The sequence below is a fragment of the Xiphias gladius genome, chromosome 19 (genome assembly GCF_016859285.1).
Source record: "Xiphias gladius isolate SHS-SW01 ecotype Sanya breed wild chromosome 19, ASM1685928v1, whole genome shotgun sequence".
NCBI classification, from domain to species: domain Eukaryota; kingdom Metazoa; phylum Chordata; class Actinopteri; order Istiophoriformes; family Xiphiidae; genus Xiphias; species Xiphias gladius.
The window spans coordinates 17,501-30,000 of record NC_053418.1 but is presented as its reverse complement, the minus strand read 5'-3'; the positions used below and the strand labels follow the sequence as shown (position 1 = coordinate 30,000).

Below are 12,500 nucleotides of genomic sequence, written 5' to 3'. Positions count from 1 at the left end.
CCCCTCCCTTCAGTCCTCCTTCAAAATCGCCGCCCTTCAAATTCAGGGACGTGCATCGCCAAGGCAACGACACAATGGTGGAAGCCAGAGCGTCTTATACGCCGATGAAGTGGATGCTCTAAAACAAAACAAACCTTATAATATAAAACATCATTTGTTACTTATTCTATTTAATCTTTTTTATTCTGACCTTTATACTAGCACGTTAATTTTTAGCCTTTTTAAATTCTGCTGCTGTAACTAAGAAATTTCCCCCGTGGTACCTACCTACCGATCTACCAAACAAACAAATGACATGCACACAAACACAGTATCAGAAACACAACGGAGTAGAAACTAGCGAGAGTTATGTTTTACAAAACTACAGTGACTACAGTAGTAGTTAGGCTAACAAGGAAGGTAACGTTACCTGGCATAGCATTTAGAATTATGCATCAATCACAATCATTTGTGGCTATAAAACCCTTCACAAGTTGTTCGGACAAACTCCGTGATACAGAGCAAACAACGAGACAGCAAGTCATGTACCTAACGTTAGCTTGGTTGTGGGTTAGCGACCTGTGGCTACTGTTGCTGCGGTGAAGCTAAACATGCAGAGAGGACGAGACGGTTTCCCAGAACCAGCGCAGCAGCTGCAGACAGAGACACTCACAACTCTCCTGCTACTATAGCTGACACCACACCAACAACATACCCTGGTAAACTAGAGAGTAGCTGAATGTCTGTGGGCAAGTGCTTTAACATTGCCGGACACACAATGTGACGGTACCTGCTTGCTAACTAACCAGTGGGGATCAGCTATCACAAACGGGGCAAAACAATACTGACCTACTGGCTCTGTGAAACAGAGCAAAACTAATGTTTTACACACCTATCAAGCAGAAAAACAGAGCAACCTCTGCATCCATATTCATGCTTTTCAACTGTCTGGGGTCTCTCCACTATAGTTGGACCACCCACCGGGACAAATCTCAGTGGGCCATCAAGTGGGCCAATGCATCAGTGGTCCGGTGGACTGTTACAAAATCCGTAAAGTTTTGTTAGTTTTGACCGGCTCCATCTGTCTCTTTAAAAGCCCTCTCTATGTACCCTTTGTTCGGGGTGCAGGCCGGTCCCAGCACATAAGTCCAGGGCTGAATTTCCTTTCCAGTCCGACCATCCAGTCTCCATAGTTTGGACAGCCTCACTGACATTAACGCGGGTCTTCCCCCCTCACAGGCTCGTAGCCCTTCTTTTTCCAACTTTGGTTCCTCAGACCTTTTCCTCTTAGCTGTTTATCAGCCATCTCATCTCTTGTGTAGCATGTTAGCATGCACCAGAATTACCGCCTCTCTCGCTCCCACTGCCCCCTTTTATCCACTCCCACCTCCTGTGCACGAGCACGATCACCCCCGGCTGCTGACTGGTTGGAACTGTCGGTGCGATCCACTCTGTTTATACCCCATTTACAGAGCCAAGGCTGTTGAGGGACACCAGATTTTTTTTATCACACATACACAGAACGGACAGCTAGTGGTGCATTAGGGGATATTCACTGAATTTGACAAAAAGTTTATTAGATTTGAATCACTGACTACAACTTTAAACTGCTAAAAAAAAAAAAAGGAGCTTTTTAGTTTTTTAGAACAGCTTCATGGTCTAAACAGGTACGAGGCCCACTAGAGCTTAAAAAGTTATCAATAAAACTTTAAATTCCATAAAGAAACTGGAAGCCAGTGTAGGGGCGTAAGGATGAGTGAAATGTGAAATGTGCTGGTCTTTGTTCTGCTTAATATCCTCGCAGCAGAGTTTTGAACATGCCGCAGACATGACGGTTTGCTAATGCCAGTGAACAGGGTGTTACACTGTATGAATCATATTTGAATTGTTTGTTTTTGAGTGATGTGTTCAACATGAGTTTTGTAAGAAAATCTACTGTCTAACCAAATTACTAAAATGAGCTCTTCCCCAATAGCAGGACTGAAAAAAGGCTGTGGGAGGGGTTGTTGGGGTCCATGATGATCCTGGAGGTTCTGCGGAAGCAGTGCTGATTGAAGATCTCCAGCAGGGATGGGAGACGGGCACCAGTGATCTTCCCCACTGTTCTCGCTATCCTGTTCAGCTGTTTCTTTTTGCAAGTTGTAGAGATTCCGGACCAGGAAGTGATAGAACACGTCAGGAAACTTTCAGTGGTGACCCTGTAGAAGGTGGTGAGGGCAGGAATGGGTAGGCTGGCCAGCTAGAGCCTCCAGAAGGGATGGAGCCACTGTTGAGCCTTTTGACAGTGGCCATGGTGTTAGTGGTTGAGGTCAAGTTGTTCGTCAGGTGCACCCCCAGGAACTTGATGCTACTGACCCTCTCCACGGCCTCACCATCTATGGTCAGTGAGTGGTGGTGCTCTGTGTGGGCCTTCCTGAATTCTGTGACCATTTCCTTGGTTTGATCAACATTCAGGAAGAGGTTGTAAATTGCACAATGCTGTCAGCTGCTTCACCTCCATCCAGTATGCTGACTTATCGCTTATCTTTCTGTCAGTAAGTCCAAGATCCAATTACAGGTGCCAGTATCCACCTCCAGCGACCATAGCGTTTCCACCAGTTGCTGTGGTATGATGGTGTTGAAGGCTGATCTGAAATCGAGGATTAGGATTCTGGTGTAGGCATCCAGGTTTTCCATATGGGACAGGGTGAGGTGGAGGGTGATGGGAATGCATCATCTTTGGATCAGTTGGACCTATATGTGAGCTGTAGGGGGTCAGGGTTTGTGGGTATGCAGGTCTTAATGTGTTGCAAGAGCAGTTGCACTTCGTTGCCTTTTGATTGATATCCACGGGATATAAGTCTGCTTGGCTGAGGGAGATATTAAAGATGTCTGTGAAGAAATCCTTCAGCTGTTCTGCACAGTCCTTGAGAACGCGTCCAGGTGTGTTTTTTGGATCAGCAGCCTTTCAGGGATTAATATTAGAGTGGGCTCTCTTCATCCTGGCTGAAGACAGTTGTATTACCTGTGCGCTGGGTGCTGATGTCAGTTTCTACACTGTGTTGTTATTGGAGGCCTCGAAACGTATGTAGTAATTATTTAGTCTGTCTGGTAGGGAGGGGTCATTATGGCATGTTAGAGGGGTGAGCTCGTAGTCTGTGATGGTCTGGAAACCTTGCCACAAGCGGCGTGTGTTCTTATTGTCTATGAGGTGACTGTTGAGATTCTGCCGATACTTCCTCGTTGCCTCCGTGATACCACGGTACATATACGTCTTTGCGCTGCAGTGTCTCCAGATCTGAAAGCTGCATTTCGGATTTTTAACAGCGAGCGGACTTCCCCAGTCAGCCAGGGTTTCTGGTTGGCATGTGCCTTGATGGTTTTCAGAGCAGTTACATACAGTTGTTGATGTTACCAATGAACTCTTTTAATTCTTTGTCCCACTGTGTGTCTTCATAACGGTCCCGTGGTGTGGTGATGACACCTTGTGGCCACCCCTTACCTAAGTAACTGGTTCAGCTTGTTTCACCTGTGTCTTTGTATGCAGGCGTTAACATAATAGGTGGTCAGAGTTTTGTGAATGTGAATTTTGTTCTAAAAACACAGAAACTTTGGAAGATGTGTCTAACTCTGACTTTCACCAACACATTATCCTCCACATAACTGATTTCATGCTTTCACTTTCATTTCAGCGTGTTGATCATTACTTTTCATTTCATGATTTACTTTTTTCACTGACTTCTGTGTTCACTTCTAACAACATTTAAAACACAAAATATCAACTCAAATGCGAAACAACATAAAACATTCCCTGACATAAAAAGAGGAGAGAGAAGAACCATCTTACTTTATCTGCCTCCTTCTCAAAACAAGTAACAGAAATGGTCGAGCACAGATGGTCTGCTAATGCTTTTAACAACACACACCAACACACACACACACACACACAAAACCAATGACAAAAGACTAAACACAAGCATTACTCATCCAGCTCATATAGTTCAGTTTTTTGGTCTATACTCATTTTCTTAAACTGAATAATGGCTGAACAACATTTAAAATGATTTCTCAATCTCCTTCGTAGAGCTTTACGTTCTGGGAAGGAGCAGTTCTCCAGGTAGCAGCTACCGGCCGGCAGTGGTGGAAAGTAACCAAGTACATTTACTCAAGTACTGTACTTTGTACAACTTGTACTTTACTCTAATATTTACATTTTATGCTACTTTATACTTCTACTCCACTACATTTATTTGACACTTTTAGTTCCTAGTTACTTTTAGGATGAAGATTCTACACAATGGACAATACAACAAGCTTTTAAAATCCAACACATTGTTGAAGATGAAACCAGTGGTTTCCACCATTTTTGGCTTCAGACGTCTCACAAACAGCAGAGTGTAGTCGGGGTCAAATGTCAGATGTCTATGAGAAGTTAACAGCTCGACCGAACTGTGATTTTTCCCTTTAAACTTGTCACATGGTTTCATTTCAACAAATGTTCAGATGATCCACTGTCTCAGCAAAAATCAAAGAGAGAGAACAAGTCCAGAACCCGAAAACAGATTTTTGTCTTCCTCTCCTTTCCTCTGCCATGAACCATCTGACGACCCCTCAGATTTATCTGGTGTCCCTGTGTATTAAACAGTACGTAAAGTAGGTCAAACCAGCTCCACCTCTAGCAGCTACAACATCAACATGCTGCTACACCCTGATGCTTCAGTATTAATCATCTAATGATGTCAGCTATAATAACAGATCAGTCAGAGCGACCAAACTGGTACTTTTACTTTGATACTTTAACTACATTTTTTCTGCTAATACTTATGTACTTTTACTGAGGTAGGATTTACTTGTAACGGAGTATTTTTACTTGCTGTATTGGTACTTTCACTTAAGTAAAGGATTGAATACTTCTTGCCGTTCAGATTCATGTCCTTCAATCTGTATCTGAGTCTAGCAGCTATCGTAGCATCATTACCTAGCATTAGCTTTATTGATACTTAGCTATCTAGCTACTACAAAATACAAGGTCTACACACAAAAAACACATTTTAATATTAACATAAGACGACATGCCTCTGCACTCTTCTTCCTTATCCTCCTCTTTTCTCAGTTTTCGAACTTGTGCACCTGAAGACTTGGACCTTTTCATTACGAAATAATTTGAGCTGATAATAACTGAAGCATCCCTGCGGCTGATCCAGTCTAGCATTTGTCATCAGTGTTACGTCCCAGACTCTGATTGATTTGTGTTTATTCCATCATGTTGTCAACTTGTGACTGACAGTTCAGGAGGCTCAGTGCGTTTGTTATTTAGATTGAAAGCCTGTTTTTGTGAATAATGTTGTTACCGTTACCGGGATTAATAACATCACGAGCCAGACCTGCCTCCGGTTGGAACATTCAGGACAAATATTTTGAGCATATTTAGGTTTTTCAAAACCAGGATGAGAGCTAAGAGATAAAACTGATCATGAACACAGATCACCTGAGTCAGCGCACAGTGATGTCATCAGGAGGAGGGGATAAAGAGGTGTTGACTCACGTTGACCACATGCACGTATGTACGTGAAATCTGTTTTCACATGCGAGTGTCCGAAAACCACGTTTCCATAAATGCAACGTCATGACATGTTTCATGTGTCGCACAACATTGACGGTGAAATTTAACGTGATAAAAATGTAAAATGTTTGGCAAAACAAAATTCACCTCCTGTCTTTTTCCAGAGCTTTCAACCATGTCACGCAGTCAGTGAATAGAGTTTGGAAATGTGAAGTATGACCTCTTGTCACATTTCCAAAAACTGTTTTCTTTTTGGATCATTGTTACACTCTACTTTTTTCCTCAGTTTTTTAAATTTTATCACATTATCACATTTTAATCAGATTTCTTAGTACACTCTATCGATTTTTAATTACATTTATTCACGAGGACTGTGCTTCATGTGTCTCGATTATTATAATAAAATGATATAAAAATAACTGCGTCAACAGACTAGAAGATGTTTAGTGGAGAGGAGACAGAAACACAGAGGTGTCAGAGTCTCAGGTGTGATTGGTGTTTTGTCAGTGTGTTCTGCAGGTAAACGAGAAGGTGTGAAACTGTGATGCTTTAAAACCTCTCCACTCCCCCACCTCTGTCTCTCCCTCCCCCTCCTCCTTCTTCATGTTCTAGCTGTTTCCTTGTGCTGAGCTGACCTCCATCCTGATGATCTACAGTCTCCTCCTCCTCCCCACCTCGCTTTGACTCAACACCTCAGACCTTAACACCCCCCCACCCCACCACCCCTCTGCCTGCCCCAGCCCTGACCTCTGACCTCACCCCCCCACAACAACGTTATGTCTCTAAAATATTTTGGAGGAGATATCTGTAGCATCCCTGACACATAAACACCCCCCCTGCCCGTCTGTCCGTCAGTCTAAGTCTGGCTAGTCAGGACCGTCTCCTTCTAGCCACCAGCTCGTCCGAGCCCTCAATCACTTCCTGTCCTGTCCTCCTCTGGACCTCCAGCCTCCACCATGTCGGAGGGGCTGCTGCAGGTGGAGATCCCTGACTTCGGCAGCAGCGTGCTGGGCAGCCTGAATGAGCAGCGGCTGCTGGGTCACTACTGCGACGTCTCCATCCTGGTGCAGGGTCAGGCCTTCAAGGCACACAGGGCCGTCCTCGCCGCCTCCTCCCTGTACTTCAGAGACCTGTTCAGCTCTGTGGCTGACTCCTCCTCATCATCCTCATCATCGTCCTCATCCCAGGTGGTGTTCGAGCTGCCGTCCTCTGTAACGCCAATGTGTTTCCAGCAGATTCTGTCGTTCTGCTACACTGGACGCCTCAGCATGGCCGCCAGCGAGCAGCTGGTGCTCATGTACACCGCCGGGTACTTACAGATCCAAAACATCGTGGAGCGAGGCATGGAGCTGATGATGATGAAGGCTTCCTCCTCCTCCTCGCCTCTCTGCTGTGACTCACAGGTTGGTTTGATCACGCCCACAGAGCTGTACATAGACTGAGTTAGCCAAAGGCTGTAGAGTGAATTAGTCCAGGTAGATCAAAATCAACCTTCCAGACTGTTTTGGCTGCACATTCGAACAAAAATGTTGCTTTGCCACCACGGGTGCCATATTGGTCACTGTTCAACCGTGAAGTAATAACCACGTGTACCTAAATAATGGTGTATTAACATTACAGTGGAAAGTCAAGGGGCCTTCTGCTGCACGTTCCGCGCTGGTCGGTGCAGTATTTACCTCCCAAACTCCTGTTTTTTGCTTTACTAAACAGTGCCACCTTAGCTACGCTGCTAAGGTTGCTAGCAGTAGATCTCTGGGTTTAACTTCTCAAACTGAGACTGTGTTTATTTTTTAAGGCCCCAACTTATAGTAGGAAGAGTTCATGATGAGGTTCAGCCATTTTGTCATCAACGAACACGGTAAACACAGTGAACATGTATTTCTGTACACTAGCATCTGTCACTACACGATCTGAGTCAATCGTAGATGTGTGTCGCGCATGTCCCATTTTACGACATTTTACCGCAGCCAGTTTGCATGTGAAGACAAGCAAATTGAAGACAGAGACAGAAACCGATAAGAGATGAAGATTAGCAAATTAATTTGCGTTTCAAGATCATCAGGAGACTGATATTATATTTTAGGTGTCAGATTGTAATGGTGACATCGGAGGAAAGTTTTTCGACATTACACGGAAGGTCCTCTTTGTCCTGAAAAATTACACGAAAACCCCCAAAACTCCAGACAGTAGTTGTGTTTCCATATAATTGTCAAGTGAATTTGAAACAAACTTTTGAAATGTTGCAAAAAAGAAAAAAAAAAATGTTAAACTGTAAACTGTTTGGAGCGAATAAACTAGGCTGCGTAGAGTCGTCGGAAGGTGGCAGTATAGGCTAGGTCATGCATGGCTGTAATAAACAGTAGAAGAAGTAGAGGTCGCAAACTGGAAATATAACAAGTTGTCAGCTGCCAGAAATCCAAAAAAACTTCAAAGAAGAACAAGAAGAAATATCTAGGTTAGAAAAACGGAGAGAGAGCTTCAGGAATTTTTTTCAGTAATTATTCTTTCATGTCAGCAAGGACTGGTCATGTTTTATGCTGTGTGGAGAGGGGGAGACGCGGGAAACCTCTTCTTCTTATTATTCTTCTTCTTCTTTTTATTTTTCTCTAGAAGCGGAAACAGCTGATTAGTCATGTGACTTAAACAAAAGTCAAAAACCACATCAAGCGAGCGTAAGAACTTTTCTGCGCAATTGTGGAAGTTTTTCAAATTTTGCCGTTTCCATCAACCTTTTCTGATACGATACTTCAAAGTGCAGATAAAAATATACTGATGCCAACACAGATTGTGAGAAGGTGGTCAATGCTATAAATCCAGTGCAGTTAACAAAATCTTCTCTAACTTTGGCTGGAGTCCTTTGCTGGCTAGACTCCAGCATCTGCTTATCCACGTGAAACCCACCATCCTTCGCTTTATAATTTACAACATGCAATGATTTGCTGATTTGCACATATGGTCAAAACTGGAAGTAGCTGTCCAAGATGGTGGACCTTACGAGAAGTAAACCGTCTACGGTTGACTCAGATCGTATAATTACAGCATCTTTTTATTACAGACGACCTCAGCGGACGAACTCGGGGGCTTCGACACCCCGATGGTGCAGCAGCAGCAGCAGCAGCAGCAGCAGCAGCACAGCACCCCCCAGCTGCAGGAGGCCAGTCCAGACCAGCCGGCCCTGAGCCCTGAGGAGCTGCTGCTAGCTGTCAGCAGGATCAAACAGGAGCGAGCCGACACTCCTCCTGCTGAGGAGAATGGAGGAGCAGCAGGAGGAGGGGAGGAGGCCAGGTGAGGACAAAGAGGAGTCAAGTTCATATAATTTTTGTGTCTTAGAGCAGTGGTTCCCAACCTTTTGGTCTTGTGACCCCATAGAAAAGTAATGTCTACTTGTGACCCACTTGTGAGTATGTCTACTTGTTGTGGCTAGTTCAATCAAGGACATATTGTTTCTTCATTTCCTCCATAGTGGTGCTAGGATCAAAATCTCAACAGGTTACCAAACTACAAAAAAGACAGGGACCCAATTCAAAACGGACCTGTGAAAAAACTACACAAAACTGAAAAACTGGAGACAACATCTGAGAGAGATCTGAGGACAATTAGACCTGGCAACCCAAAATGTATGACCATGTGGGCTGTACATGCTGACAAACCTGTGCAGACACTCAATGCAGTATTACCACATCTATTTGTGGACTATAACTGACACACTTCAAATGAACTAGTTCACTTTAAGCATACCCCAGCCTTTAGACTGAACATTATCTGGACCTGGCCTGGCTCTTGTCCCGGATCTGTTCTGAGTTACCAGGAACTGAGACAACCTCTAAGGCTGCATTCAGACTGGCTTTAGCCCAGCGTGGAAAAAAAAACAATGCTCGGTCATTCAATTGAATGGTGCCAGTCATGTGGCACAGCAGGGTTGCCAACACAGAGAACTTTGGCAAAAAACCCAAGGGTCGTACAGCAAAAAAGCTGAACCTGGCTCATCTTTCCAGCATTGTCCGTGACGGAGCTGTGGTCGCCGATCAAATACATGCAAGCACACATTCCTGCTGGATTACTTTGTAACTTGAACAGAGTTTTTCCGTTGTTTACTTTGTTATCATTGTGACAAAAGATTAAAAAATTTTGGCGCGATAATTTTCCAGGGTTGGAAAATCCTGTGTCACAGCATTATAAACCTCTGTGTAGTTTTTTTGGGATCTGATAAAGCTTCATATTCACGGCACTGTTGCTCAGACTAGACGCTGTTGATTGTATTTCATAGTCTGTGAAGCACCTGAAGCAACATCCTCACCCCCTGCGTTGTTTTAACATACGGTTGTCTTTAGTCTGTCCGAATGCTCTGATGCAAAAAGTAGTCATTATAGAGGAGCTGTCACTTCTGGTTTTACAGATCATTTCTGCATCAAAATCAAAACTAGATGTCATCTGTCTCCTCCTTTTTCTCCTGTCCTCAGAGTGGACATTGCCGGGGACCTCCAGACCTCCAGGAGCAGTGCTCTGTGTTACCTGGGCGCAGGTGGAGGTTTGATTCCAGGGCTGCAGTCCTACCTGCTGGCAAGCGGGGGGCGCTCCAGTCCGGGCGGATCCAGTCTCCCTACGGACTCTCCTCCCTCTCACCCCCCCACTGAGGAGGAGCTAGAGGAGGATTACTATGGCAACAGTGTCCACCCTGGACTCTACCAACACATCTACGGACATCCCGGAAACCCCTACCGTAAGTTACATCATAGTACGATCTAATTTGAAATGTGAAGCGAACAAGTATGGAAGCCCAGTAATGACAAAACAAAAACCGAATACAAAACTAATCTCATTGGGGATCCATCAGTGAGTCCAGATTTGATTTGAGACAGATAGACAGACTGGACAGACTGGTGGTATGATGAGCTTCCAGAGGAAGTACGGGCACACACACCAGCAGAGTATGAGGTCTGTCTAAACACCTGCATCCATTTAGGCCTTTTTAAACAAATTGTTCTAGGAACTAGGGAACCAGATGAACTAAAGGTAAGAATGAAACTGGTAACTTCAAGTCTTTCTCACACATTACTGTCTGTGTTTGCAACACATCTGAAGAGCTGCAAGGATTAGGTCAATTAGACCAATTTTGCATTGAAATACTGTGTTGATTATGTGGGACGCTGACAATGTACAGTAACTGGGGTCACACAGTGCTTCCTTATTGTGTGAAAGAAGCTGAACAGAAATTTTAGCTGCTGCAAGATTCGTGTTTGACGAGTCAGCGATGTTCAGCACTCTGCCATGATACTTCCTGGGCCATCAAACAGCACTACCCCTGGAGCAGGTATTTTGGGGCCAGGAAATTTATACTCTGGTAGATTCTGCAGTTCCTGAATTAGTTTCTTGGCTATTAGAAAGTACTACTCCCAAAGATCACCTCGGTAGCCTGATGGTTAAGATGCACACCATGTAACTTCAATGTCCCTGGTTTGATGCTGGCCAGGGATCTTTGACCTTTGCATGTCATACCACTCTAATCCCCCTCATTTCTCTGACTGTCTCTAAACTATCACCTGTCCATTCAAGGTTAAAAATTTAAAAAAATAAAGAGTAGTCCAGAGCATGGACATTTGGGGTCCAGAAACTGTGGCAATTCCTAGTTCCTTCTGTCAAAATGCAGTTAGGGTGCCTAAGTTCAAAAATGGTTCCTGGGCAGTGAAAACGGGCTACTTGTCTTCTATATAGGCCTGTCCACTGGTGCTATCGTAGCACGTCAAGTTGTCGGGATACACCACAGTTCTACTTCCCGGAAAAGCAATGGTTTTATCAAATTTTCGGTCCGTATAGATCCCAGCTACTGTGCCATGACCGCATCTCGTATTCATTTGACGCATCTGCTGCGCGCTACGGTTATTAATTGACGCAAAATAATTGATACAACACTGAACACTGTCATATGGCATGGTAAGCAGTTGGACTTTCTTTACTTGATGTCCTTAAGGCTGCTCATTTGCAGCCTTGGCAGTTTGTAATCCTCACATGCAAACTCCAACTAATAGCCGAGCATTTGTTAGTAAAGTCAGGCTGAATCCGAATGTCCTACCTTTGGACTCGAGGAGTAAGCCCTCGCTGCCTCCAATCATACGTACTGTGATGTGTCTAAAGCGCTCCCCATCATGAGCTCTTAGGAGGTTTGCGAGGATGTGTGTTCTCTATGCGTGCATGACCAAATCTCACTACATCACCTCGGCGGACTCTCTGGAAGTCCAGAGAAAGTCCATTTGAAGCCCCTTGTGGACTTGATGAGTTTTGATTTGTGACAACCCTCAGCACTCAAGGAGTTATCGGACTTTTCAGGAAGTCTGCCAGTGCCAAGAGCTGTCTGCAAGCGTGAAGGAGTCCGGACATTTTAATTTTTCCAAAATGTCATAGTGTTCCCTTAAAAAAAAGTCTTACTTCATAGCTTTACAAATCACCTCAACACTGTCAGGGTTCTCTTGGAGCAGCATCTACTGGACATTAGAGGAACTGCAGCTGAAGACACTTGTTCATTGGCCTCAAACTTGACAGGTTCAATATACTTTAGTCTTGTTTTTATATCTTCTCTCCCTCTTCCTCCTCCTTTGCTGACCCCCTCCCCTCTTGTCTCCCTGTCTCTCATTGGTCCAGTCCCAGAGAAAATGGAAATTCTGCCTCTCCCATTGGCTAACGAGCGTAGACCCTGCGTGCTAGTTGGTCGAGACAACATGGCTCTACCTGCCAGTCTGATCAGTCAGATCGGGTATCGCTGCCACCCGTCGCTCTACACTGAGGGTGACCCGGGGGAGAAGGTGGAGCTGGTGGCAGGTAGGACACTCAAATTAAACGGTGGAAAGTGAACACGGAGCCCCAGGTAAAAGATAAGCGGTGATTTTAGACTCAGCTCTTGTCTTTCTTGTCTTTAGGTTGATAATGTGTTGTCATGGTAACAGGTTAGTTAGGAAGGTAATTAAATACAAAACTGTCTGGAAGA

The 12,500-nt window shown here is 44.5% G+C and overlaps 1 protein-coding gene across 3 annotated transcripts in view; it reads left to right on the top strand.

The window, feature by feature from the left end:
* LOC120805446 (nucleus accumbens-associated protein 2-like) overlaps window positions 1-12,500 on the top strand; it is a 17,923-nt gene that overhangs the window by 2,282 nt on the left and 3,141 nt on the right. For 2 of the 3 annotated variants that reach the window (XM_040155682.1, XM_040155681.1), the window contains 4 exons: window positions 6,470-6,924; window positions 8,577-8,806; window positions 9,982-10,241; window positions 12,158-12,334. In XM_040155682.1, coding sequence (XP_040011616.1) covers window positions 6,478-6,924; window positions 8,577-8,806; window positions 9,982-10,241; window positions 12,158-12,334 — 1,114 coding nt within the window. In that variant the 5' untranslated portion in view covers window positions 6,470-6,477. Of the gene's footprint in view, window positions 1-6,411; window positions 6,925-8,576; window positions 8,807-9,981; window positions 10,242-12,157; window positions 12,335-12,500 lie in introns of all 3 variants that reach the window. The other variant, XM_040155680.1, reaches the window with a different exon arrangement.